Source organism: Lampris incognitus, chromosome 6, assembly GCF_029633865.1.
Source record: "Lampris incognitus isolate fLamInc1 chromosome 6, fLamInc1.hap2, whole genome shotgun sequence".
NCBI lineage: Eukaryota > Metazoa > Chordata > Actinopteri > Lampriformes > Lampridae > Lampris > Lampris incognitus.
The window spans coordinates 13,427,831-13,453,832 of record NC_079216.1 but is presented as its reverse complement, the minus strand read 5'-3'; the positions used below and the strand labels follow the sequence as shown (position 1 = coordinate 13,453,832).

Here is a 26,002-nt window from a genome sequence, read left to right as displayed (position 1 = left end):
ATGTCTATTAGGCAAATGATAAACTGGCTAAAAGCGGATTCAAACCCGTAGCCGAGCAACTACAAGTAATGGCACAGGCAGGCAACAATGTGCAAAAAAAAAAAGACCACACAACTGACTAAGATGCAAGTTTAGAAATTTATTTATAATATAATACAAGGATATTTTGTGCAAGAGGTTGGTGGGGCTGTGTGAACCTGTACATTATCAACAAAGCATTATCAATGCAATAACAACCTGCAAAGCGGAACATGGCCATTTGGCCACGATCGTGTCTGTCGACGATCTGATCAGATAGATGTCGTATTATACAAATGGTTTCTACTAGTATACAATGGCTGTATAAGATTAGATTACATATTTATATAAAGTGCAAGAGAAATGAAACACTTACAGTGAAGGCCTGACCCTGAATTGCTTTGAGACTGAGTATAAACCACGACTATGTGACAGCATCCACCTCATTATATGGCCAGGTGGTTGGGCTAGCATGCACAATGGCCTCAAGGAGGGCGATGTCGAAAACTATTGGCCCTAGTTCTTCAGCTGATTATTTATTCTGTATTAAAAAACGTATGAAAGGGTTACCGATCTGTACAATATATTGACTTGTACAAATATAATCAATATGAGCAGTTGAGAAAAAAAGTTTATCTAAAATTCCCCATTTTTACAATTATAAATAGACACTTGTCGTTTACTGCTCACACTAGTCTGAGCATAGCACCACAGGGTCACGTTTCAATCCTTAGTCATATGAAATAAACCTGAAATAAATGAGCAGATTCGATTTTTTTTTTCAGAGGAATAAGGCATTTCTGACATAAAAAAGATATATGAAAAATATAAGCACTGTTTACTAGATTACATGTTTTGTATGTAGCTCATAATTATTGTTTTCTTCTTAATGGTTTTGACTCTATAATGTTTCAAGGTTATAAAAAAAGCAAATGAATTCAGCGTCACAGTTAAAGTCTTGTGAATACAAGGAGAGCAAGGAGGCATCAAGCGGTCGTTCAGACTCTGTCCGGCACCTCTCCACATCAACCACCAGCACTTGGGGATTGTGGGGGATTATCTAGGTCTGCTGGGAACCCTGTGACAGCACAAACAGAGGGGGGGAAATCATCTTATCCTTTTTGTTTTCTACCAAGAACAAGAGGGTATTTAGTAGGTCACCAACATGTGGAAGAGATCAGCTCTGATCACCCAACAAATAGCATCTCAGTGCAGTTTCAAATATCGTCTATATAAACCAAACAATGTAAATAGACACTTTGACCTACTAGAGAAAAAAACGAGAAGGTTGTCATTTCTGTGTTTTTGGATGGGCCGTGTGTTACCGATGTTTCTATTGTTTCTGTCTTTGCACCATTATCCATGGCTGTGATGTCATCTTAATGTGACAGTTAACATCTACATAAGTGAGACCATAGGATGGGCAGCTTTCTAATCTTTAGTAACTGACTTTATGTCAGAGAATTTCAGTGAGGGGCTCAACTGATCATTTTGGCAGACAGATACTGAAAAAAAGCATTTAAATTGTTTGGCAAATATTTTAGTACACGAGGGGAAGACATTAGAACATGAACATTGCCAGATGGGAGGAGAGACATTAGGAGGACAGCGGTCAGTGTCGTTTGCTCCTTACTGAGTTGGTTCTTTTGCGTTTCCAGCAGTCTGGATTCAACCTCTTCTGTTCCTCAGCCAGTGCTTTGGCCTCCATGGTGTACATCCTCCTCTCCTCGCTTTTCATCTTCTTCCACCTGTCACCCAGGATCACGCTAATGGCTCTGCGGTAAACAGTGACAGTAAGAATATTGATAATTTCACTCCCTGTTAAGCAATGATGCATAGTTCCTTTGTTGCCGGCCAAATAGCTCAACTGCAGTAGTTTGGGGTGATGTGCCTTACAAGAGGGCACCGTGACTCCTACTGTTGAAGCAGGGAAGCATTACTTGATGATCTTTAACAGCATTTTACAGGAATCAACCTAGTGAACTTTAAATAATAACCTTGCTTCTCTAACTTCAAGGCTAAGGCCCCCAACACAGCCACAAATGTGCTGTGTTACAACAGAGAGAATAACCCAGAGACTCTCTATTTGCATAATGCAAATGGTACTGTGTGTGTTATTCCAAGAAAGCTACAATGCTGCTTCCATCCTCATCCCTGGGGCCTAAGAGCTTTCAAGAAGCATGTTCTCTGTGTTAAACCCCACTTGACATTTCAGTGATGTTTGAAACCAGTTTCTGGCCCCGGGCCTTGGAGCTAACTGTTCATTTCACACTGCAACATTTTGCACAAAGAGACCCTTTCTTTTTCCTACAAAACTGACTTAGTACCCCCCCTGTGACACCCCCAGCCCACGTTCTTAATTTCTGCAAACTGTAACTGCTATCAGCTGGTTGACAACTGAGCATGTCATCAACCAATGAGGAGAATGTCACAGTACAGGCTGGTAGGACAGCGAAGGGTCATCCATTTGCCAAAGGCAGAGAAACGAGCTCTGCAATTTCAGTAAGGAATTTCTTGTTGATGGCTGACTTGGTCAGCCTCAGGCATGTTTTCACCATGCACCAATCACAGTCAACCCTGCTAAAAGGGGGCGGAGCTATTTTAGTCAAGAAACTCCCAAGGTTTGTGGTGCTCATTGACATGCTTCTGTGGCTGCTGCTATTTTTGCATGCTTGGCTGCTGCGTATCCACCTCCAACCAACCTGCTACCTGTTCTGATCTGTTTCTGTGTACTGTGCAGGGGTAGATACAGTTCACTCTTGGTAAAGTCATTACATACCAGCGGATCCATTCAGAACCAAAGCTAAAAAAGTCAGATCACAAGAAGATTATGTACCTATTATCCTTCCCAGGATACATCTGGGTGTACTCCACTCTGTATTTCTTAGCAAAGAGCATGAAGGCGTTCATTGGCCGCTTGCATTTCGTTTGCGTGGCACCGCTGACTGTCCCTGAGGTGTGGCTCCTGTTTGATTTGCTGCTAGAGGATTGGGGAGAGCTGGAGCGCTCCAGTTTATCACAGTCCGGGCTAACAGCGCCCCCACTGGACTGGGAGGTCCTGCGCTGACGAGCCATGCTGCTAAGAACATACACTGCAGAGGAGTCCAATGGGGTGAAGTCATAACTGGAAGAGAAGAAGGGTGGAGAGGAAAATAATTGAATGCTGGTTCAAATCTCATCTATTAGTCTCTGTCAGTCCACACTCCCTCAGTTTAATGTGGTCGGCTCTAAAACACTTACTGTTAGCGGTAAGTCACATTTAAAGCATACAAAGGTCCTCTAAATGATAGTGTAGAATATTAAATTCTAAGAAATTTTGGCAATACCCAATAACTGATCCTTTCCATGGTCATTTCAGCGGATACTGATACCTTTATTTTTCATTTCACTGCAATACCACCATCTATCCAAGTTTCCACCAGAGGCGTTTTCTATCATTATAGTGTAAACTGTGATGCTTGGTCCAAATGCATATGTCTAAAAAACACTACTTTATTACGACCTGTCCTGATTTATTGCTTAACACTAGACCATTTCCAAGTGTCTGCATTCACTCTAGGAGATAAACACAAATTACTTCAACTAAAATGGAGTAAATATGTAATATCTATTTTGGCATAACATTTTCAAACATCTTTCTTCTAGCATTTGTTCTACAACAGGTCGCTCCACATAGCTTCCCTGTCAAATGCTGACTAATCACACCATTGCCTCAGGTGGTTTGTTGTAAATAACATAGCACCTTTGCATCTTTCCAAACTCCTTCATATCCACACAACCTCCAGTTATTCTCAGATGCTCTTCTGCCATCCAGCTCACTACATCATCTGCCCGCTGGACTACCATGGGGTCTGCAGCCCTAAGTCGTTCTGCCCCCTGCCTCTGGAACCCCCTCTCGCAAGACATTCACAATCGCTTTTCACCTTGAAATCCCATCTCAAAACACACCGTTTCAAAGTGGCATATTCAATCAGTCTGATCCGGATTTTAATGGTAACACCCACATTGAGCTTTGTGCAGATGATCATTTTATACATATATTAACTTATTATTGTATATCCCTGCTTTGTTTGATTTTATGCTATCTGATAAAGTGCTGCTTGTTTTTGTTTTTTTGGATTTTCCCCCCTTTTTCTCCCCAATTGTATCTGGCCAATTACCCCACTCTTCCGAGCCGTCCCAGTCGCTGCTCCACCCCCTCTGCCAACCCGGGGAGGGCTGCAGATTACCACATGCCTCCTCCCATACATGTGGAGTCACCAGCCGCTTCTTTTCACCTGACAGTGAGGAGTTTCGCCAGGGGGACGTAGCGCGTGGGAGGACCACGCTATTCCCCCCAGTGGGTACCTTTAATCTATTGTTACACTAAAACAGCATTGTCTGTTTGTCTTTTTTCCTCAAGTTTTGATGCTTAAAAGCTTGGTATCCCCATTGCCTTTTCTAAGGTTACATTGTTGTCTTACAACAATGCACTTAAGTAAAAGTCACGTTATTGATATCTTTTCTTTTGTCTTGTTTTCATATTTGGCATTGAGATAATCCACAAGCAACTGAAAGTATACTTAGAGTAAGTTACTGAATACATTTTTCAACAAGTAATGTGTAATTGTAACAGAAAACATTTGTAAAGTAACCTTCCCGACCCTGCACTTATTAATCACTTATCTATTGTTTAAGGAAAAGCCCAGTCTCCTTCTGTTCTACAAGAAAGTTGAGGAACTGCATAAATGCACAATCAAACAGGACATGTTTTGTCATCAATAAATATCTAATTTTGGATCCAGCAGACTTAGTACACAGTACAAGATCAAACTCATTGTAGTACCATACCTCCTGAAAGTGTCAAAAACGACAGAGTCATCACAGTTAATGGCATCTGGGTGATTCGGTGGAAGACACAGGTCGCCCACCTGCATTTCATAGCAAGGTATCCCATGGTGTACCACGGTAAGGCTCGGGTAAAAGGAGGCCCATCCTAGATTAAAAAAAAACAACAAAAAAAAACAAATAGAGATGGGTTAAGTTCAAAAAAATTTTTATACTAAATGCTCAACATTAGTATAACACAGAAAACTTTAGGCAAAATGTTTCTGTCAGCTACATTTGCTTTATTTTCAGGGATTGCTCTGCAGATTGCTGTTGTGTTCTTTTAGCATCTCTTAAGGTTAATCAGCAAAGTTTACATTATCTATAGCAAAGTTAATGTACAACCCTAGTTTTTGGCTAGACCGGCCGGCGGGCCAGCCCTAAAAACATGAATGTCCCTGACTCACTGACTGACTAACTGACTATGTTAGCGTGACTGACTGAGTGATCATGTTACAGTGACTCACTAAGTGGTCAGTTTGACACGATAGATCAGGTGACCAGCAACATCACTGAGGTTACATGAGTGGTCGGCTGAGTGCTGAGAGGCACAAGGGAGAGTGTAGAGTTAAAGCACCCCAAAAAACTACCACCCTGACAAAGCACCCACAAAAGGTGAAATGCACCTCTGTGCTGCCAAGCAAATCCTGTATCGGTGCTCCGGTACTATTTGCATGTTTTTAGGTAGTATGCATACATTTGGTGCAAAATTGGCCCCTTTCTATGCAAATGAGCCTCATTGCGAAACACCAGCGCTAACAGCCACACGCATTTAGAGTGAAAATTATTAGTATCTTCAGAGAGTTGGTGGTAAGTGATGCCCAGACTTTCCAGTGATGATGACAACAGTGATTGTAGCCAGGTGAAGGCATCATCATGCCAGTGTGCTCGTGAGTGGATATTTCGCAGCAGAAGATCAAATTTTGATTTAACTGAGACCGAAATCATTCGCAGATACCAGCTGCCAGGTCAAACAATTCTTGCGATACTTGATGACATACGAGGCTGAACTTGGTTTCTTATTCGAATTTTCCATTCCACCTTAAAAGTGACATTATAGGGGCTGTCCGGGTGGCATGGTGGTCTATTCCGTTGCCTACCAACACGGGGATCGCCGGTTGGTATCCCCATGTTACCTCCAGCTTGGTCGGGCATCCCTACACACATAACTGGCCGTGTTTTTGGATGGGAAGCTGGATGTGGGTATGTGTCCTGGTCGCTGCACTAGTGCCTCCTCTGGTCGGTCAGGGCGCCTGTTCAGGGGGAAAGGGGAACTGGGGGGAATAGCGTGATCCTCCCACACGCTACGTCCCCCTGGTAAACTCCTCACTGTCAGCTGAAAAGAAGTGGCTGGCGACTCCACATGTATCGGAGGAGGCATGTGGTAGTCTGCAGCCCTCCCCGGATCAGCAGAGGGGGTGGAGCAGCGACTGGGACGATTCAGAAGAATGGGGTAATTGGCCGGATACAATTGGGGAGAAAAAGGAGAAAGAAAAAAAGTGACATTATGTCACCTATAAGGGGCTCTGTTTAGTTTTTCTAAAGACTATTCTATAAGAAAACAGTGAACGTCCTTGGTCCTCAATCAAAAGAAAAAATGAAATAAACAATGACTGTTCAGTCTGCATTTTTGCATGGACTGTATTTCAGAATGTGGAAATATATACTAAAAAACACAGAATAACAAAACATGGCATGTTAGACTATAATTAAATGATCAAATAACGTGATTGCACTTTCTGCTTACTTACCGTGGTTCTTCTTCCTAAATATCAAAAAGTATCAACAATCTGAAACTGTGGTGTTGTGCTCTGTATAACTGACTACTAAAATGCTGAGTATTAAGAAATTTTACTGTGACATTTCTTTATTAAGACCCTTTGAAGATGGCATGTGGTATTATACTGTCATAACACAGTGTGATGGCACTTTCTGCTTAATTACCATGGTTCTCCCTCCTTAATATCAAAAAGTCTCAACAATCTGACACTGTGGTGTCCCACTCTCTATAACTGACTACCAAAATAAATCCTGAATTTTAAGAAATTTTACTCTAGCATTTCTTTATTAAGTACCTCTGAAAATGACATGTGTGATCATCCCATCATCATGTAGTGTGGTTGCTATTTCTGCTTAATTACTATGGTTCCCCCTCCTTAATATCAAAACGTCTCAACAATCTGACACCATGCTGTTGCACTCTGTATAGCTGACTAACAAAATCCTGAATAGTACAATATTTTATTGTAGCGTTTTTATTAGGACCCTCTGAACATAGCATGTGTGATTACATGGTCTTAATGTAGTGTAATTGCACTTTCTGCTTAACTACTAATGGTTATTCCCCCTTAATATCAACAAGTCTCAACAATCTGACCCTGTGGTGTCACACTCTGTATAACTGATTGCCATAATCCTGAACTATATAATATTTTACTGTCGCACTTTTATCAGAACCTTCTGAACATGGCATGTGATTATACAGTCATAATGCAATATGATTGCACTTTCTGCTTAATTACCATGGTTCTCCCTCCTTAATATCAAAAAGTCTCAACAATCTGACACTATGGCGTCAAACTGTGTATAGCTGCCTACCAAAATCCTGAATTAAACTAAATTTTACCGTAGTATTTTTTATTAGGACCCTCCAAAAATGACATGTGTGATTATATGGCCATAATGCAGTGTAACTGCACTTTCTGCTTAATTACCATGGCTCTCCCTCCTCAATATCAAAAAGTCTTATAAATCTGACACTATGTTGTAACACTCTGTACTATAACTGACTACCAAAATCCCGAATTTTAAGACATTTCGCTGTAGCACCATTTTATTATGACCCTCTGAACATGGAATGTGTGATTATAGTCATAACCTTCTTCCCCTTGGCAACATCCTCTGTCACCATGGCGTTCATTTCCACTGCTATGCCGATGACATGCATTTCTACCTGTTGACCAAAGTCACCTCTACTTTCCCTCCCCCCTCCTTAACCAGCTGCCTCCAAGACATCACGACTTGGATGACTAAAAATTTCCTGAAACTCATTGTAAAAAAAAACAGAGGTTTTGCTCATCAGCTCCAAATCTACCCTGTCCAAATAAGCTAACTTCAACATCACAATTGATGGTTTCTCTGTTGCACTCTCCACCCATGTCAAGAGTCTTGGTGTTATTTTGGACAAAACCTCACATCAAAAGCATCACCTACAGTGCATTTTTTCATCTTGGCAACATTTTCAGACTTCGCCCAGCCCTATGCCATCCTCCACTCAAGTCCTCGTCCATGCTCTTTTCACATCCCGGATTGACTACTGAAATTCTGTTTTCGGCGGCATCCCCACTTATTTACTCAATTGACCCCAACTCAACCGAAGTTCGCCTGCTTGACTCATCATTCAGACTCAGTCTAGTGACCGAATCACTCCACTCTAATCCGGCCTCACTGACTCACCGTTGAATTATTAAAGATTAAAGATCCTTCTGTTCACCTTTAAAGCCCTCCATAGCACCCCTCCCCCCAATTTACCTCTCTGAACTCCTCCAGGAGTAGATCCCCTCCCGCACCTTTCGATCCTCCTAAGCTGGTCTTCTGACTGTTCCCCTGCATGCCTAAACGTTATAATTGAGCAGTTTGATGCTCATTTATATAGTGTGACACCACAGTGTCAGATTGTTGAGACTTTTTTGATATTATAGAGGAAGAACTATGGTATGGCAATTAAGCAGAAAGTGTAATCACACAGCTTATTTTGATCGAGGACCAAGGATGTTTACTGTATTCTTATAGAACAGTCTTTTGAAAAATGACTAAACAGAGCATTCGGGTTGGGGATGAGTTGTTGCCTCAAGTGAAGGATTTCAAGTATCTCGGGGTCTTGTTCATGAGTGAGGGGAGGATGAAGTGAGAGATTGACATGCGGATTGCAGTGGCATCAGCAGTAACGCGGAAATTGTACTGGACCGTTGTGGTGAAGAAGGAGCTGAGCCGGAAGGCAAAGCTCTTAATTTACCATTCAATCTTCGTTCCAACCCTCACCTGTGGTCATGAGCCTTGGGTAGTGACTGAAAGGGTGAGATCACGGATACAAACAGCTGAAATGAGTTTGCTCCGTAGGGTGTTTGGGCTCAGCCTTAGAGACAGGGTGAGGGGCCTGGACATCCAGAGGGAGCTCGAAGTAGAGCCGCTGCTCCTTCATGTTGAAAGGAGCCAGTTGAGGTGGTTTGGGCATCTGATTAGGATGCCTCCTAGGCGTCTTCCTTTGGAGGTTTTCTGAGCACATTCAACAGGGGGGAGACCCCGGGGTAGACCCAGAACTTGCTGGAGTGACTACATGTTCAATCTGGCCACAGAATGCCTTGGGATCCCTCCAGGAGGAGCTAGAGGGCGTTGCTGGGGAGAGGGACATCTGGAGTGCCCTACTTAGCTTGCTGCCACTGCGACCCGACCCCGGAGAAGCGGCTGATGATGAGATGAGAGATTAAACAGAGCCGTCCATAGGTAACATAACGTCAGTTTTTTTTTTTTTTTTTATAAATTTATTTCTGATTTTCCCCTTTTTTCTCCCAATTTAGTGGCCAATTGATCCCTATTTTAATTCAAACACCCACCCTCGTATTGCATGCGTTCGCCAACTGCATCTCTCCGGCCGGCAGTCTCGAAGGAAAGCGCCTCCCCACTTTCGTGACAAGGCGAATCCAAGCCGAACCACTGTTTTTCCGACACACACAGAGACGCATTCACATGACGAACACAAGCCGACTCCGCCCCCCTCCCGAAGACAGCGTTGCCAATGATTGCTGCTTCATCGAGTCCGGCCATAGTCGGATCTGACGAGACCGGGGCGCGAACCCCAGTCCCCAGTGGGCAACTGCATCGACACCAAGCCGACGCTTAGACCGCTACGCCACCGCGGACCCTTCATAACGTCAGTTTTAAGGTGGAATAGAAAATTCAAATAAGTAGCTGTTGAATAAGAAGCCAAGTTCAGCCTCGTTGATGACATCAAGGATGGCATTGAACCTGCCTACTGTATTCTTGCTGCAAAGCCACCATTTATATTTGGCCATATGGATAATTGGAATCAGACACAAGACAAGGGCAAAATTGCACTGAACTGCAAAACTATATGGGTGTGTTTGTGCTGTAATATCATCAGCACAATATCATTTGTGACTCGAACCTTGAGACGGGGCAGGTAGCGGTTGCAAGTGATGCGCATTTCATGGCGTTATCAGTGGCTGCAATCCACTCTTAGTGAAGTCACCTGTCAATACAGAGTGAGTCTTAGGGTGGTTTCACACCTGAGCTGTCTGGTCCATTTTAATCAAACCCTGGGGCGTTTACCCCCTTGGTACGGTTCGTTTGGGCAGTTGTGAACAGCAATCGCACTCAGGTGCGGACCAAAACAACTGTACCGAGACCTTGTTGAAGAAGTGGTCTTGGTCCTGTTACAAATGAGCTCTGGGACGGTTCATTTGTGGTATGAATGTGGTCCAACCTAGATCCGACCCAACTGCAGGAAGCATTGTGCATTTTTTGGATTAAACTGCCCCCCGTTGCCAGCTGCACTGTGCATTATGGGCTGAGGATGAGCTTTGTTAACGCAACTTCAGACCTTTTCTTCACCTAACGTGAAGCAAGACATTGTTCTCTAAATGTGCCAGTCTGCTTGCTTATTTTGGCTTGGTAAATGGGCCAAATTAATTATGAAAAAATGCCAATTCTGCCTATTGTCCATTTTGGATAGCTATCCCGGGAAAAAAAAAAAACTCTCCATTCCCTGCCCGCCAACCCAACAAGATTTCTGGCCAATGGACAGAATGACAACTCCCAAATGGCTTTTTGTTGATACATTTTGGTTTGCTTGAAATTTTGCCATGTGAAACTAAACCAAATCAAAGGAAAAATGCAAAGAAGTTGCAACTCATCCACTGATTCAGACCAAGGTAAACAGACTAAAACGAGAGACATCTGCAGATAGAAACTGACGAAAGTGGTGGAAACGTTAACAGATAATTAGAACAAGTATATCTACAATTAAATGTGGCTCTCTTTCAAATCAAACATCTCAAGATATGAGTGGAAAGTATTGTTCTTGCATTTTATAGCCTTTTTTTTAATCGAACATAGCTTAACCAAGTCATATGATATACTACTTCAGTACACTTAAGCAACAAATATTACTGTGACCACAACAGAAAATTGCAAATGAACATTTAATATCCAGGAACTCACATTATATACACTGCACTGACTATCCCTGTAACAAATTGGCCAACATTTCGAATATTGACCATTCACGGTCCAGCCATATACCTAGGTTTTGACTGGTCTTGTTCACTTATTTCTTAGCAGTGATGAAAAGTATTTTCATATGTAAAATGTATTTTACCCTTGTTTTTTACAAAGAATGGATGATCCAATCGGCATTCAGCTGTCAGAGGGCCATCATCGATTGAGCCAGGGTCAAAGGTGAGTTTGAGAACTGCCTGGCTGAAAGACACGGCCTCCTCATGGGCCACCAACTTCAACCCCTCTGAACCATAGCTCTGAAAACAAACATTAAGAAAAATAAGCATCCGCCAATCGTACCAAACCAAAGTCCTCAAAGTATTAGTCCCCAAGTTACTTCTCCTGATGGTACGTATATATTGTATTACTTATGACAAGTTTTTTTTTTCCTGAAAGGATGTATAACTTGTGTGAGAGAACAAATGTTAGGCATTGTGAAGGTAATGTGTTTTTATTCATTAGCAAATATCCATTTACTAACAACCAGAAATTATGTAAAACAGGGGCAGAGGCAAAAGTAGATCTCTTAAGTCAATAACAATGAACCCCAGTTTAGGAATTACTTCTTGTTCAATATTCTTATTAGTTTTTGCATAATAAATTGTACACTTTTGCAAAATCAAAAAGTAACTTTAAACAAAGAATACAGATATGTACACCATTTCCTCTTCTAATTAGGTTTTGATCATATACAGTATCCTAATCCACTTATGTCCTGAAGGAGACAAACGCGTACAAAATACAGATGACACCTAACAGGAAATACAAAGCTAGAAATAATTCAGGTGTACAAGATATCCAACATGAGCCTACATTCTCTCACACACTAGCATACGTACATACGAACACAAACACTCACACTCTCGAGAAGCAGTCCTATAATACATATCTTGAAAGTCACACAATTTTAGATCTACAAGATAAATCTTACATACATACATACTCAGTAATCACAAATCGTTATTGATATATTCATGTACTTCTGAAGCCTAATTTGTAATTCATCTTCGATACTAATTGAGACTGTTGCCAGGTATGCAGGAATTGGTCCAATCTGTTTTTAGTTGTGCATGAGAACCTTTCAAGTGAAATCAAATTCAGGAATTTTTCAAACCAAAGTGAAACATTAGGAGATTTATCACCAATCCACCTTTGAAGAATACATAACCTTGCAGCATACCAACAAATTCTTAATATATAGTCATACTTAACAGCATGCTTTGCTATATCATCTAATCCTAAAATACAGATGCCTGGGTTTAATGTTGACTTGCATCCGAGTGAACCATCAATTTTCCTTTTAACATGTTCCCAAAATACTACAATATTTGGGCATGCCCAAAGAGCATAGAAATATGTAGCTTTGCCAATATTAAATTTTGGACAGATCAGCGGTCACTTGGGATTGAGTATGACCATCCTCCTCTGGGTCCTCAGGTGGGCATAGAGGCCAATCCTGGAGCTAGCTGTATAACGTGAGGACGCCTGCGTGTGACAGCTTTTTACGTGGCGTGGCCGATGTGCCTGCAGCCACCACATGGTCCTTGGCAAGGGGTGGCCAGAGTCCAATGGCATGGAGAATCAAGACGATTGGAGACCACCCTCAGTTGAGGCATTAATCCGCCTTCACTACCGTTGTGACCTGGAGACATCTTCCGCCAGTTCTGCCGTTGAGGTCTTTGTTGGATTGCACTTCGTCTGGAACCTCTGCCTTGGGTGACCCTGCCAGGAGCCAAGCTCTGGACGGCATAGCTCTTGGGATCATTAGTACATGCAGGCTTCTCCACCACGGCAAGGTGGCGATCCAGGACAGATTATAGTACAATCAGGATCATACTTGGATCTAAGATCATACTTGAGTAACATGCAGTTTATGAATTCAATTCAATTCAATATATTGTCATCAAAAACAATGTGCAGGCACATGTTAAAAATTAAATGAGGGATCTTTAATTGCATTTCATGAGAAATCATACTTTGAGCAATTTCTTTTTTGCATTTAATAAAATTGTTTTCCATTTGTCTTTACTTATCATAGTCCCAAATTCTAATTCCCAGGAACACCTACTGATGTTGGTATTAATCTTCTTCCAGTTTACAATTTCCCCGTACAAATAACTTAATGTCTTTTTATTTAGAGAAATGCAGTTTTTGACCAGTAATTTTTCAGGAAAACTAATCTCAACCTTCCCTCTATAGTGGGGAACAGAATGAACAAAACTCCTCATTTGCAAGTATCTAAAAAATTGCACTTTTTCTGATCCATGCTCTGTCCTCAACTGAGCGAATGATTTCATTACCAATCCATCAAACAAATCCTTTATATTGATTATCCCCACTTCCTGCCATCTCTTTAATCCAGTGACTATGCAAGAGGGAGGGAAGTGAGGGTCATTTACCAATGGTGTAAGATAAGATAAGGATCCCATCATCCCATAATAATTACACATTTTGTACCAAGTGCTTAAAATGCTTTTAACCACAACATTGTCTTGTATCAAAGGATGTAAGCTGGTTCTCTTATAAATGGTAAATCAGATGGCAACAGTGATCCACACCCTATCATTTCTAAATCTATAAATATTGTTTTAGAATCCTCTTTCATCCAGTGTAACATACATATGTCTCATTTGAGAAGCCCAGTGATAGAACCTAAATTTAGGTACAGAGTGACCTCCTTTAGATATGGGAAGCTGCAGTTTTACTAATTTAAATCTTGGTCTTTTATTATCCCATATGAATTTAGATTAATAGTTATGCAGTTTGCTAAACTATTTTATTGGAATATCTGTTAGCAACATTTAAATAGGATACAATATCCTCGGTAATACATTGTTTTTATTAATGCGATCCTTCCAATCATTGAGCGATGAAGACCAGACCATCTCTGTAAATCATTTTTGATCTTTGCTATGACTGGTGCTATATTATGCTTTGTTAATTGCGTCAGCTCACAAGGGATTAAAAATACCAAGGTATTTGTAACCATCTCTGTTGAACTGAAATGGAACGTTTTGATTACCCTCTCTTAAGCAGCCTACGTTTATTACACTCTTACCTCACCAACAGATCTTTCTCTGTTGTTCTGGGTAACTCTACCCCCTTGGTGGCTCAGTGGAGTTGTGGTGTCCCTCAAGGCTCAGTTCTTGGCCCCTTCTCTTTTCTATATACATGCTGTCCTTTGCCCAGGTCAATCAAAAGGACGATGTGCTCTACCATTTTTATGCTGACGACACTCAGTTACACATGCCAATAAAACCCAAAGATCCTAGTGCCCTAGCAAATCTCACAACTTGCTTCTGACATCCTGGATGTCCAAAGAGTTTCTCAAATTTAATGACAAGTCTGATGTCATTCTGTTCGGTCCCAAAAATTCCATCAGCCCTTTTGTTACTAATCTTGGTGGTCTGTCAGGTAGTCTTAAGCAAGCTGCTAGGAATCTTAGGTAATATTCGACGCTAAACTCAGTTTTGATAATCAAATCAAACATGTTGTTCAGTCATGCTTTCTCCAGCTCAAGCTTATCTCCAAAAATAGGTAATTCTTATCAATTGCACCAATCTGCAAAAAGCTGTACATGCTTTTATCTATTCTCTGCTTGGCTATTGTAATGCACTTTATTCTGGTATCAGCAAGGGCTCCTTCCACCGTCTGCAGTGAGACAAAATGCCGCTGCTTGGCTCATTACCAAGACAAAGAGGCATGACCATATCACTCCTGTGCTTGCCTCCCTACACTGGCTCCCTGTTATATTTTGAATTGATTTTAAAATTGTATTGCTCACTTTTAAGGCTTTAAATGGTCTTGCTCCTTCATACATTTGTTATTTATTGACCTGGTATATGCCCCCTCGACCATAAAATCCATTAAAATCTGCAGATGGAGCCCTGCTGGTTATTCCCAGGTCTCGGTTTGTTACAAAGGGTGATCAGGCTTTTACTGTTAGAGCCCTCACACTATGGAACCCTCTTCCTGTTGAACTAAGACAAACCAAGTCTCTAGCTTCTTTTAAATCTCGTCTTAAAACTTTTCTTTTTAGGAAATCTTTTACAAATGTTTAATATTTGTTTTTATTTATTCTTTTTTTATTTTTACTCTTATTTGGTCTTACTCTTATTTTTGCCTTGTCTGTTTTTGTTTTGTTTTTTGTGAAGCACTTTGTAACATTGTTTTAGAAAAGTGCTATATAAATAAAATTATTATTATTATTATCATTAGGGCCACTGACTTACCAAAATTAATCTTATAACCTGAAAAACTGCTAAATATGTTAATTAATAAGTTTTGGCAGAGAAGTGCTTTGGCTGGTTACAAACAGCACAACATCATCAGCATACAAGACAATTTTGTGCATACTTTTCTTTGTTTTTATACCAGTTATTTTTTTCACTACGTCTGATAGCGTCAGATCAGAATCAGAATCAGGTTTATTGGCCATGTAAGTTTGCACACACAGGGAATTTGACTCCAGCTTCATGGATCTCACAGTGTACTTAACACTAGAACGACTGGGATTTCACTCCTACCTAAAACGACCATGGGCCGTCAAACGGAAAACACATATTGCTAATCTAACAAACGTAACAAGGCTTATAAAACGTGAAATGTAAAAAAAAAAATTTAATAACTGACCGGAACTTAAAAACTACTAGAATGACCATGGGCCGTCAAAATGACAGACCAAGGTTTTTAAACTCTATGTTCTGTCAAGATAAATACCCAATTGAGATATTAATGCATTGCATATATTAGTACGTCTATTTAGAAACAACTGACACCAAAATTAACATTTTAACAACTATAATACTATTTTTAAACAATTTAAACTTCATAGAGACATGACCGAATTTGAATAGCAAAATTGAAAAAAGAGAAAATATTACTTGAAAAACAAAAAGGGAAAAACATATTGCTAATCTAACAAATGTAACAAGGCCTATAAAACGTGAAATTTAAAAAAAGAACAGAAAGTAGCAATTGAAACAGTCCCAAACAACGACCGGAACTTAAAAACTACTAGAACAACCATGGCCCTTCAAAATGACCGCCCACGGTTTTTAAACTCTATGTTCTGTCAAGATAAATACCCAATTGAGATATTAATGCACTGTATATATTAGTATGTCTGTTAAGAAACAACTGACACCAAAATTAACATTTTAACAACTTTAATACTATTTTTCAAACAATTTAAAATCGCCGCTGTCCGCCTATAAATACTGCAACGCAAGTTTAGACTATTATTCTACGCTGGAGAACTAAGTGTGTTGCTAGGACAAAGCAATGAACTTCGTGAAGGAAATGATGCAACCAACACACGTCATAGATAGTGACATGACGCGCATGATCATGCGCAAATTATGAGCTGTCTTTTTGACAGCTCATGGTCGTTTTAGGTAGATCTTATCATATGTAACTTTTTTTGTGCAATTGATCTAAAACCCATTTTAATGCAAATATATGCAATTTTAGGAGCACTCAGGGAGCGGCAGAACTGTATCTTTTTTTCCCCCCCACAAAGTTATTAAACTTTGAAAATCCAAAACCGTCAAAATGACAGCCTTAGTCGTTCTAGTGTTAACACAGAATAACAACACAACAATCTTCAGATATATACACAAGGATTGATTATATACAGGCAAAATAAATGGCAATAAAGTGCAATGGTGCAGAGAATATATCAGAGATGCTGAAATAGGTGTTCGCAGGTTACTTATATACATGTCTGAGGTAGATGGTCATGACAGAGTGTACCAGTATACGTACAATGTACAGTATATACAACACAGCCAGGGGTTCCATAACAAGAGCAAACGACAGTGGTGATAGGGGGCAATTACTTCAAGATATATTGTGACACCAAAATCACTCTGTGATGGATACCTTCAGAGAGGAGGCCAGCATCATGGTTTCATCATCCGAGTCATCCTCAGAGTCTCCAAGATCATCGGCATCCTGCCACTCCACATTAGGACCACGATGGAAGCGCAGTCGTGTGCCTGAAGATAAAGATAACAACATAAATAATCCAGGACAAGCAGAACCTGAACACACAACTGATAATGGATGTTTATCTTTAGCCGTCATACCACTAAATATCAATAACTGTCATGCTGGTATTTAAACACCAGAGGGCAATATGCCCATTAATTTCAGGCATCTTCTGAATGGTTGAATTTCTTGAGGGGATGGTTATTTTTTTAGAAATTGTGTACACAATATTTAGCAGCACAAACTTTGTCAGTGGCAGGTTGTTGTCACCATATTATCTGTAGAGCAGCTCAGGCAAAAGTAATGATTATTGCCATATTGTTACACATAAAAATTGTTAGAAAAATTGTGTGTATGTGTGTGTTTAAGCACTAGTACACGAATTGTGTAAAATTGCATAAGTATGTGAGTGCATGGCTAAATATATACACACCTTTAAGGAAGCAATGCCATGCCGTTGAGGGCCAAGAATGAGACCAGGCCATATCTTCATCATCTGAGAATGACGAGGAGATAGAAAAAACTCCGGACTCAGATTCACTGCTGGCCTGTTTAAGACGTTAAGAAAAAAAAATTAGAAAGGAGACTGACACAAATCTATGTAACTTACTGAGTATGTATGTAAACAACATTTGAATGTCATTACATTTGGTTTATTAGATACAGTCTATAGGTAAGTCTTTAGGCAATCAGTAATCAGATCAGTCTTGAGGTCAAAGGTTACCCTGACACGTCTGCGCTCCCTGAGGTGACCTCTTGATGGATTGGGCGCACTGCTGGCTAAAGGAGGCCGGGCATAGGAATGTAAACTATTACTGGTGCCAAAGATGTGGACAGGAGATGATCTGGGGGGAAAAAAGAGTACAAGGATAAAAAAACTATGAACATAGAAAGACAACAGTGTGTGTGTGTGTAAACCAGCAGATCCAAGTGTCTATTAATGCACCGTTGTATATTTTATAGTCAACTGCACTGTCCTCTTGCACTGCATGTAAGCTTGTGTTGCTCCTACTACATGGATTACATGTCTGAGCATCAATACAAACAACAGAAAAATGCTTTTATTATTATTAAGGGACCAAGAAGCGATGCGGCTGGAATCCTATTGCATCTGTTAGGGTTATCATTGCTTTTCTCCCGCCCTACAAGTATCTAGAGCTCAGAAACTGTAACAGCTACAGTTCCCAAACTTGGCAGGTAGGTTGAAAATCTCACTACTCAGACAAAAAAAAAAATTATATATATGCCTATTGGCCAAATGTGGCGCTATAACAACAAACTTTATGATTTGGCCTATAACGTTTGACCTTTAAGGCTCAGAAACAATTTTTTTTCCCTGGATTCTGTGGGTTGAGAAAAATCTAAAGATATAAGACATGCCCATTTGAGCCTACAAAGAGTTGCTGCCATTTTGAATTTTGTCCAAATCTGTTTTTTCGCTACTCCTCATACAAATTTTGAGAAATCATCACCAAATTTGGTACACGATATTTCAGGACAAAGCTGGAAAAAGTTAATTTTTCGGGTTTTTGATATTCTATAGGCTTTCATTATACAAGCCAATCCTAATTTATCAAAATAGCTAATATTAATAAGTTTGCAATATTTAATGAATGCATTTAGATCTCAACCTGTTATTTGAGAAACGTGTTCAAGAGTTTTCACTAAGCTTACATATTACAGTGCATTATGCTTAACCTCTAGGGGGCGCCACAAATGCAAAAAGTTTATGTCTCGCAATCAGCTGCATGGATTTGTACGAAATTCGGTTTACACGATCTTGGGTCATGACTCGGTTAATGCATAAAATTTGGTAACGACTGATCAAACTGGGTGTGGCTTATTACAACGAATCTAAACCTCTAGACATTTCACATTCCAAACTTCAAAAAATTAAAGAAAATCCCCCGTACGTCCTACAGAGCTGACATTTTTTCAGCATGTCCACTATTGTGTGACAAAGTTTACTTCACTGCAACCTGTGGTTAATTCACAAGTCTGTCACGCTATATTTTCCAAAATATTTGAAATCAATCAACATCCTTATGTCCACAAGTCTTCATTCAAATACTACCAAAATACCAACAGAAATTGTGCCAATGCTTGAGATCGCATTTCAAATGGTCTTTAGATATGTATGTCCAACGACGAGTCTGCAGTGATGTTCTGTGTCTTGGTACTTAGTAATTAGTACTGTATGTACAACATTTTTTATTTCGCCAAATGTTTCGCCAAAGAGCTATCATTCATCTATAAGCAATATAACCACATGGGCTCTGGATTACTTTGGCAAACCTTTGTCAAGCATGACAACACAAATGCCAGTTAAAACTTTACTGTGCCAAAATTAAGCCAGGCAACCTGAAATCCTTATTATTGGTGACTCCATCGTAAGATCTGTTGAACTCCCAGGCGCTATCACCTACTGTCTCTCTGGTGGCAAAGTTGCAGACATGATTGAACTGTCTACAGTGCTCACAGATCACCCCTCAGCTCATATTCTAATTTTCCATGTGGGCACAAAATGACATTATGAATAACCAATAAATCAAACTCCATGATCGATTAGAGTCTCTTGCAATCACAATCCAGAGCCTGGGCAAAACCTACATTTTTTTTGGTCTTTCAAAAAGCCCTGACATTTCAGCTGTCTTGCATTAATGCCTAAAAACCTTCTGCACTGCAGCTACACAGGGTTTTATTAGCAACTTTGACTGTTTCTGGACCAGACATGACCTGTATAAATCAGATGGACTGCAGCCAAACACACAGGGCATTAAACAGCTTTCTCAGAATCTCGTACAGTATATTGCTCTTAATGACTTACTGCTTGCTGCTGACTCTGGTGCTTGTTAAATTTTAATCCTGCTAGACTTGAGTTCCGCTTTTGATACAGTTGATCATGACATCCTTTTAAATTGCCTGGAAAACTATGTGAGCATTAAGGACACTATAGCTTATACCTTAAGTTGAGTGCTTCACAACTTGTACTGCATAGCGGGTTGGTTTTCTGTCTCAATGAATTTACCAACCACTGTTCTGCCGACAAGATTACAGCATATAGATTATGACTAATTGATGACTTAACTGATTATGACTAATGATTATTACAAACTGTTCTCTTCTCACATGTATTTTCTCTCTCTCTCTCTCTCTGAATGATGTCTCCTCCTTTCTCTTTTTCTGTGTGTGAATGGTGTCATGTGAGTCTCCCTTGTGTGCACGTGCAGTTGGTTCTCCTCCCAGGTCTCCGTGGTGATGGTGGTCGCCACTTGAAGGCTGCCTGGCATTCCCCTCATCACATTTTCTTTTTATATATATCTTATAAATACATATAATTTTTTTTACATGATGATGCTGGTCGCATGGCTTGGGTCATGGACTGTTCCGGTGGCTCTGGACACTGCTTGGCATCCTGCGCATCATATTCTTCATAAATTTTATAAGTCCATTATAATTCTGTTTATCCTCTTTCAATGTTGAATTGTGTAAACTGTGTAAACACAACATCCATTGCACGTTATCTGTCTTGGGGGAGAGATCCCTTCTCTGTTGCTTTCGCTGAGGTTTCTTCTGTTAAAGGGTTTTTTTAGGGAGTTGTTCTTTATCCGATGAGAGGATCTAAGGACAGGATGTTGTGTTGCTGTTAAGCCCATTGAGGCAAATTTGTAATTTGTGATATTTGGCTATACAAGTAAAATTGACTTGACTTGACCTGACACTGCTCTTGCCTGGTTCCGATCTTACCTATCCGACAGATCTTTCTCTGTTGTAATGGGATGCCTCACCCCCATCCCCCCTTTGCATGTGGTGTTCCCCAGGGGTCAGTTCTCGGTCCAATATTATTTTCCATTTACATGCTTCCCTTGAGTCAGATTATCTGTGATCATAATATTAATTTTCACTGTTATGCACATGACACACTTTTATTTCACTTGTTTTAATTATAAACTTTGTTTTATCAGGTTCAGTGTTCTATGTTTTGCTTATGTTCTTGTGATCTTTATCCTGACTGTTTACCTTGTTCTGTAAAGCAGATCAGGTCTTATGCTTTTTTTTTGTTTTGTTTTTGTTTTTTATCTTAACTGTGTGTACTATTTTATCTTGTATAGTAAAGCACCTTGTAACATGGTTTTGAAAGCGCTGTATAAATAAAGTTTATTATCATTGCTATTACGTTAACCATGTCCAGAAGCACCATTGACTTCTCTGGGATCAGAGGCATCTGGGATGGACCATCACACCGTGGAAATGTGTACTGTGGTCAGATGAATCAGTATTTCAGGTCTTTTTTTGGAAGAAATAGATGCCATCTTCTCAAAACCAAAGAAGAAATGGACCATCCAGACTATTACCAGCAACAAGTCCAAAAGCCAGCGTCTGTCATGGTATGAGGTTGTGCCACAGAAGTGTAAGCAATGCTCAGCGTTTTCGGTTTTTATTTTTCAAAGCCATCCAGCATGCCGAATTTTGCCACAAGAGGACACTGTTACATAACCTCACACAAACAGGAACAACTTTTGGATCCGTGGAAACATAAAATCCGGGTGAAAATCAGTTTAAAAATCTGGGTATTTTTCGGTGAAATCAGTAAAATCGAAAACGCTGAGCTTTGAGTCCAAGTTACCTTTACCCTTGGCAAACTTAAATTATATTGTGATGGCACCATTAATGCTGAAAAGTACATAGAGATTTCAGAGTAACATATGCTGCCTTCAAGATGACATCTTTTCTAGGGATGCCTATGCATATTTCAAGAAGACAATACAAAACCACATTCTGCACACACTACAAAAGGCATAGCTGCGGAAGATGTGGTGCTGGACTGGTATGCCTGTACTCCCGACCTGTCCCCAATAAAGAATGTGTGGCCTATTTTGAAACACAAAATACGCTAATGAAGACCCTGTACTGCTGCACACCTTAAGATTTGTTTGCAGGAAGAATGGGACAAAATTATACCTGAAATGCTTCATCACTTGGTGGCTTCAGTCCCTAAAGGTCTTTTAAGTGTTGTGAAAAGGAATGGCAAGATTACAAAGTGGTAAATGGTAAGTGGGATGCATTTTATATAGCGCTTTTCTAGTCTACCGACCACTCAAATCACTTTTACTGTCCCAACATTTTTGAAATATGTTGCAAGAATCAAAATTGAAATAAGTGTTTATTTTGGGAAAAAAACAATAAAATTTATGAGGTAAAACATCAAATAATGTACTGTTGTATTGTTTTCAATTTAATACAGGTCAAAGTTAATTTACAAATCACTGTTTTTAGGTTTAATCTTAATTTAACGTACCATTCCAACTTTTTCTGATTTGGGGTTACTATTATTATTATTATTACTATTATTATCATCATTCAATACATTCATTCATTTACTACCCCTGCTTAATCAAATTTAGGGGAGGTGGAGCCTATTCCATCATGCACTGAGTGGAAGGCAAGGACACAACTTTAATAGGTTGACAGTCCATCACAAAGCATACACACAAAATCACTCATACACCATTCACACCTTTAGACAATTTATGGTCTCCAATTACTATTATTATTGTTGTTGTTACTATTACTCTTTATGAATACAGATAATTATCTGGATTCTGCAGTACACATCCACTAACCTCTGATGAGGGGCATCCATGAGGAGCGGGCTCTGAGGGCTGGTGGCAATGTTGGCCAGCTCAGTAAGCCAATTGGTGTTGGGGGAAGAGCTGAGCTCCTGGTGGGACACGCCAGCACCTACTGGGAACAACTCAGGAGACCTCTGGTCCTCCTCCACCTCCTGCAGCTCTGGCATGTCATCTGGGGAAGGAATGGGAGGGAGTAAGGGGGTATTGGGGGTTTATAAATGTGTGAAAATCTTGTCTTCTTGGCTATGGAATGAAACATATTGTTGACATATTATTGTAAAGGTCATCAGGTACCATAGTCCATGTTGCAGCCAGGTGAAGCAGGGAGGTCTTCATTACACTTGAGCAGATCAAAGGTGCTGTCCATCCCTGTAGTGCTCTGTTGCTTCTTGACTTTCTTCACAGGCTCCAGATCAGTTCGTTTTCTTTTTTTCATATACTTCTACATCACTTTATGCCACGCCAGCTGACCTGACTGTTGAAACAATGTGGACAAATATCACCTTTCATGCAAAAAGTGAAACTAATTCAAGGTGACAATGTGGCCTGAGCATAAAACAGGCCCATATCTTAAATTGTATCAATGAACTTGAAATGAGCATGCTTGAATGTTTTGATGGTAACATGACGGTTTTGTAAGAGTATGACAACAGAAACCCTTAAATTGTCAAACGTTCCAATAAAAAACACCTTTTTGACCATTCATAAATTCATCTAGCGGTATTACGCAAGATCAGTGTAGTATGGTGAAGAGCACTCTTTCAGGGAACCCTTTGTCTCTGAAGCCACACAGCAAAACCTCTGACAGGCTAGTCATGTGATCCATTGCGTGCGGGCCTTGTTTATAAACTTAAAGGACTTCGCGCATGCGCACCATAGCTCATTCATTCATAACTGCGTAACAGAAGTGATCGATTACATGATACCGATTAAAAGTCGTGTGTCGGGGCTTCGACAGAAAACACACGGATATGAAAATAAACAGTACGGCAGCCTTCGTAATGCTGGATTTCCTTCGACGGTATGCAAGGTAAAGAGGAAAAACAGTACCCAAAACATGAGAAATACGAGCACAAGAATAGAAAATGCATCACTTCTCAAGGAGCAGTGAATGCCACTGTTGGTGCTCACATAACCAACTATGTGTTCGTGCCGCAAATCTTGTCAAACAGACGAGAACTGTCTCCGATGATAGAAACCGCACTAGGGTCCTATTTATAGGCTTATTGTGCTCGTTATTTTGCACATCCATAAAAAAATTATTTTACACGTCATTTTTGCTGCGTCCATAAATACGTTTAGTGCGCGAGCATACTCCCCCCCCCCCCCCCCCGCCCCAAACCCCCCGTGTCTTCATTGGAGCGCAAAGCCTCCTACACTGTAAACAAAAGAATGTCAACAAGTTGAGGCATGACGCAACCCTCTGTGCCCTGTTCAAAATGAATGGGACAAAGACGTATCGACCAGGCTTTCCAAACGTTCATTTGAGGCGAAGAAAATGTTGACCTTCGGACATCTTGATCGAAAATACAAACTGTTGTCTGACGGCTCGATACAACCAAAACAAAACGTCCGATTGGGGGGGGGGGGGGGGAGAAAAAAAATGTCAAACGCGATCTGCCATTTCGACACCGAATAAACTTATGACAACCCCGGCACGACGCGATCATTTAGCTGCGCAAACAAGTAACGCGTGGTTCCGGCTGATAAAATGAGTTTAAAACGTTTGTTTCTTTGAAATCGGGCAGACAAAACTTCCACTCACCAAACCTGTCGCCATCAAGTAACTCTGGCATTCGCTCGAGAGGTGGGAACGAACGCTTCGCAACAAGGCCTCCTATTGGCGAACGGAAACGTCAATAGCGAGAATCCGTCGTTTCTATTGGTGCCTATCGCCCATAAAACTGTAGAGGGCGCGGCTTAGTTTGTTGATCACGTTTTCATTGGCCCAAAGTAAATGTCTGTTAATATCCAGTAACAGCTGATTGGCAAAAACACGAACAATACGCTGTTATGTTTTTCTAATCTACTTGGTATCAGCTGGAGAGAGAAAACAACTCCCTTCATCGTCATGTTCGAATCATTTTCTTCTTGCTTTTCTTCTTGTTAGTTCTGGATTCACTCCTTTTGTGCGAGTGCTGATTCATGTATGTCGAAATGAATGAATGAATGAATGAATGGAGAGTCAAAATGTTGTAAATTAAACGGTGTTGATGTCTTCCCCCCCAGATGAACAATAGTGCGACACAGGGATATAAAACAGCTCTTTATTGAAATGAAAAGTAAAAGATAGTTGCTGATCAACATTGTGGTGTCTTGTATGAAGTTCCAGATTATCAATCAATCAATCAGTCAAGTTGCATTTTATATAGGCTTTTCTTGCTGCAACAGCCACTCAACGCGCTCGCTTGCCACGTGACAAATGAAATTGGGTTATTTCAATTTGCCAAAATACAAATAAACAAACAAATAAAAAGTGTTAAAATCACCTATAAACCATATTAACCTACAGGAAACAAAAAACAAGTTTTGTACTTAACATGTCTTTCAGCCGAAAAACTAGACAAGTGACCACTAGAGATTCATATTGGTAGGAAACAATTGTATATGCATTACCAAACAATGTCAGTTGTTGGCAGAGGTAGACAACAATAAATATTATCAATGTCACTAGGTGTATTTATCATAACTCGGTGTTTCACTGACACAAGAACGGTGCAACTAAAATTATCACATTAAAACACAGATAAATGAACTATTTCGAGACATGTGCTCATGGTGACTAAAGTCTGGTGGAGTCATTTATCCAATTAAAGGCATATTATAACAGTAGATACTTAAATGATAAGCCAATGTATATTCTTTAAAAAAAACTATGTCTCTGAAATCTGTTTTGTGCAAAAGCATAATCTCAGGCTACAAGCCACCAAACACTTAGGAACAACGTATAGTTAATGAAAAGGTATCAAGAGATAAAATGTGGGGATAATGGAGATGCATTTCTTTTTTTTAAGTCTGACCACTGTGTCCAACAGGAAATCTACATTCTCTGGTGGTCAAAAAGCAAATGTTAGAACTGTTAAAAAAAACTGGATGTCAGAAACAATGTTTTCATCACAATTATTCTCAAATTATCAACAAACTTTGTTAACTCCCCATAATTTGGCGCCGTTGTATCAACTTACTGTACTTATCGG

The 26,002-nt window shown here is 40.1% G+C and overlaps 1 protein-coding gene across 1 annotated transcript; it reads right to left on the bottom strand.

Moving 5' to 3' along the window:
* Positions 1 to 125: 125 nt before the first annotated feature.
* hbp1 (HMG-box transcription factor 1) lies at positions 126 to 24,584 on the bottom strand. The gene is made up of 11 exons (XM_056281644.1): positions 24,571 to 24,584; positions 23,100 to 23,280; positions 22,797 to 22,977; positions 17,897 to 18,017; positions 17,606 to 17,720; positions 17,065 to 17,180; positions 11,282 to 11,438; positions 4,849 to 4,993; positions 2,855 to 3,142; positions 1,652 to 1,793; positions 126 to 1,096 (listed from the first exon to the last, which is right to left on the bottom strand). Exons 2-11 carry the CDS (start codon positions 23,239 to 23,241, stop codon positions 1,079 to 1,081), a joined length of 1,425 nt encoding a protein of 474 aa, XP_056137619.1. The 5' UTR covers positions 23,242 to 23,280; positions 24,571 to 24,584; the 3' UTR covers positions 126 to 1,078.
* Between the last annotated feature and the right edge of the window lie 1,418 nt (positions 24,585 to 26,002).

Coding starts and splice junctions, on each gene's coding strand:
- hbp1 (XM_056281644.1), bottom strand. CDS start 23,241: ATGAAAAAAAGAAAACGAACTGATCTGGAGCCTGTGAAGAAAGTCAAG. Junction 18,018..22,796: donor ATGGATGCCCCTCATCAGAG/GTTAGTGGATGT, acceptor TTTTCCCCCCAG/ATCATCTCCTGTCCACATCT. Junction 4,994..11,281: donor ATTCTTTGTAAAAAACAAGG/GTAAAATACATT, acceptor TTTTTAATCTAG/GATGGGCCTCCTTTTACCCG.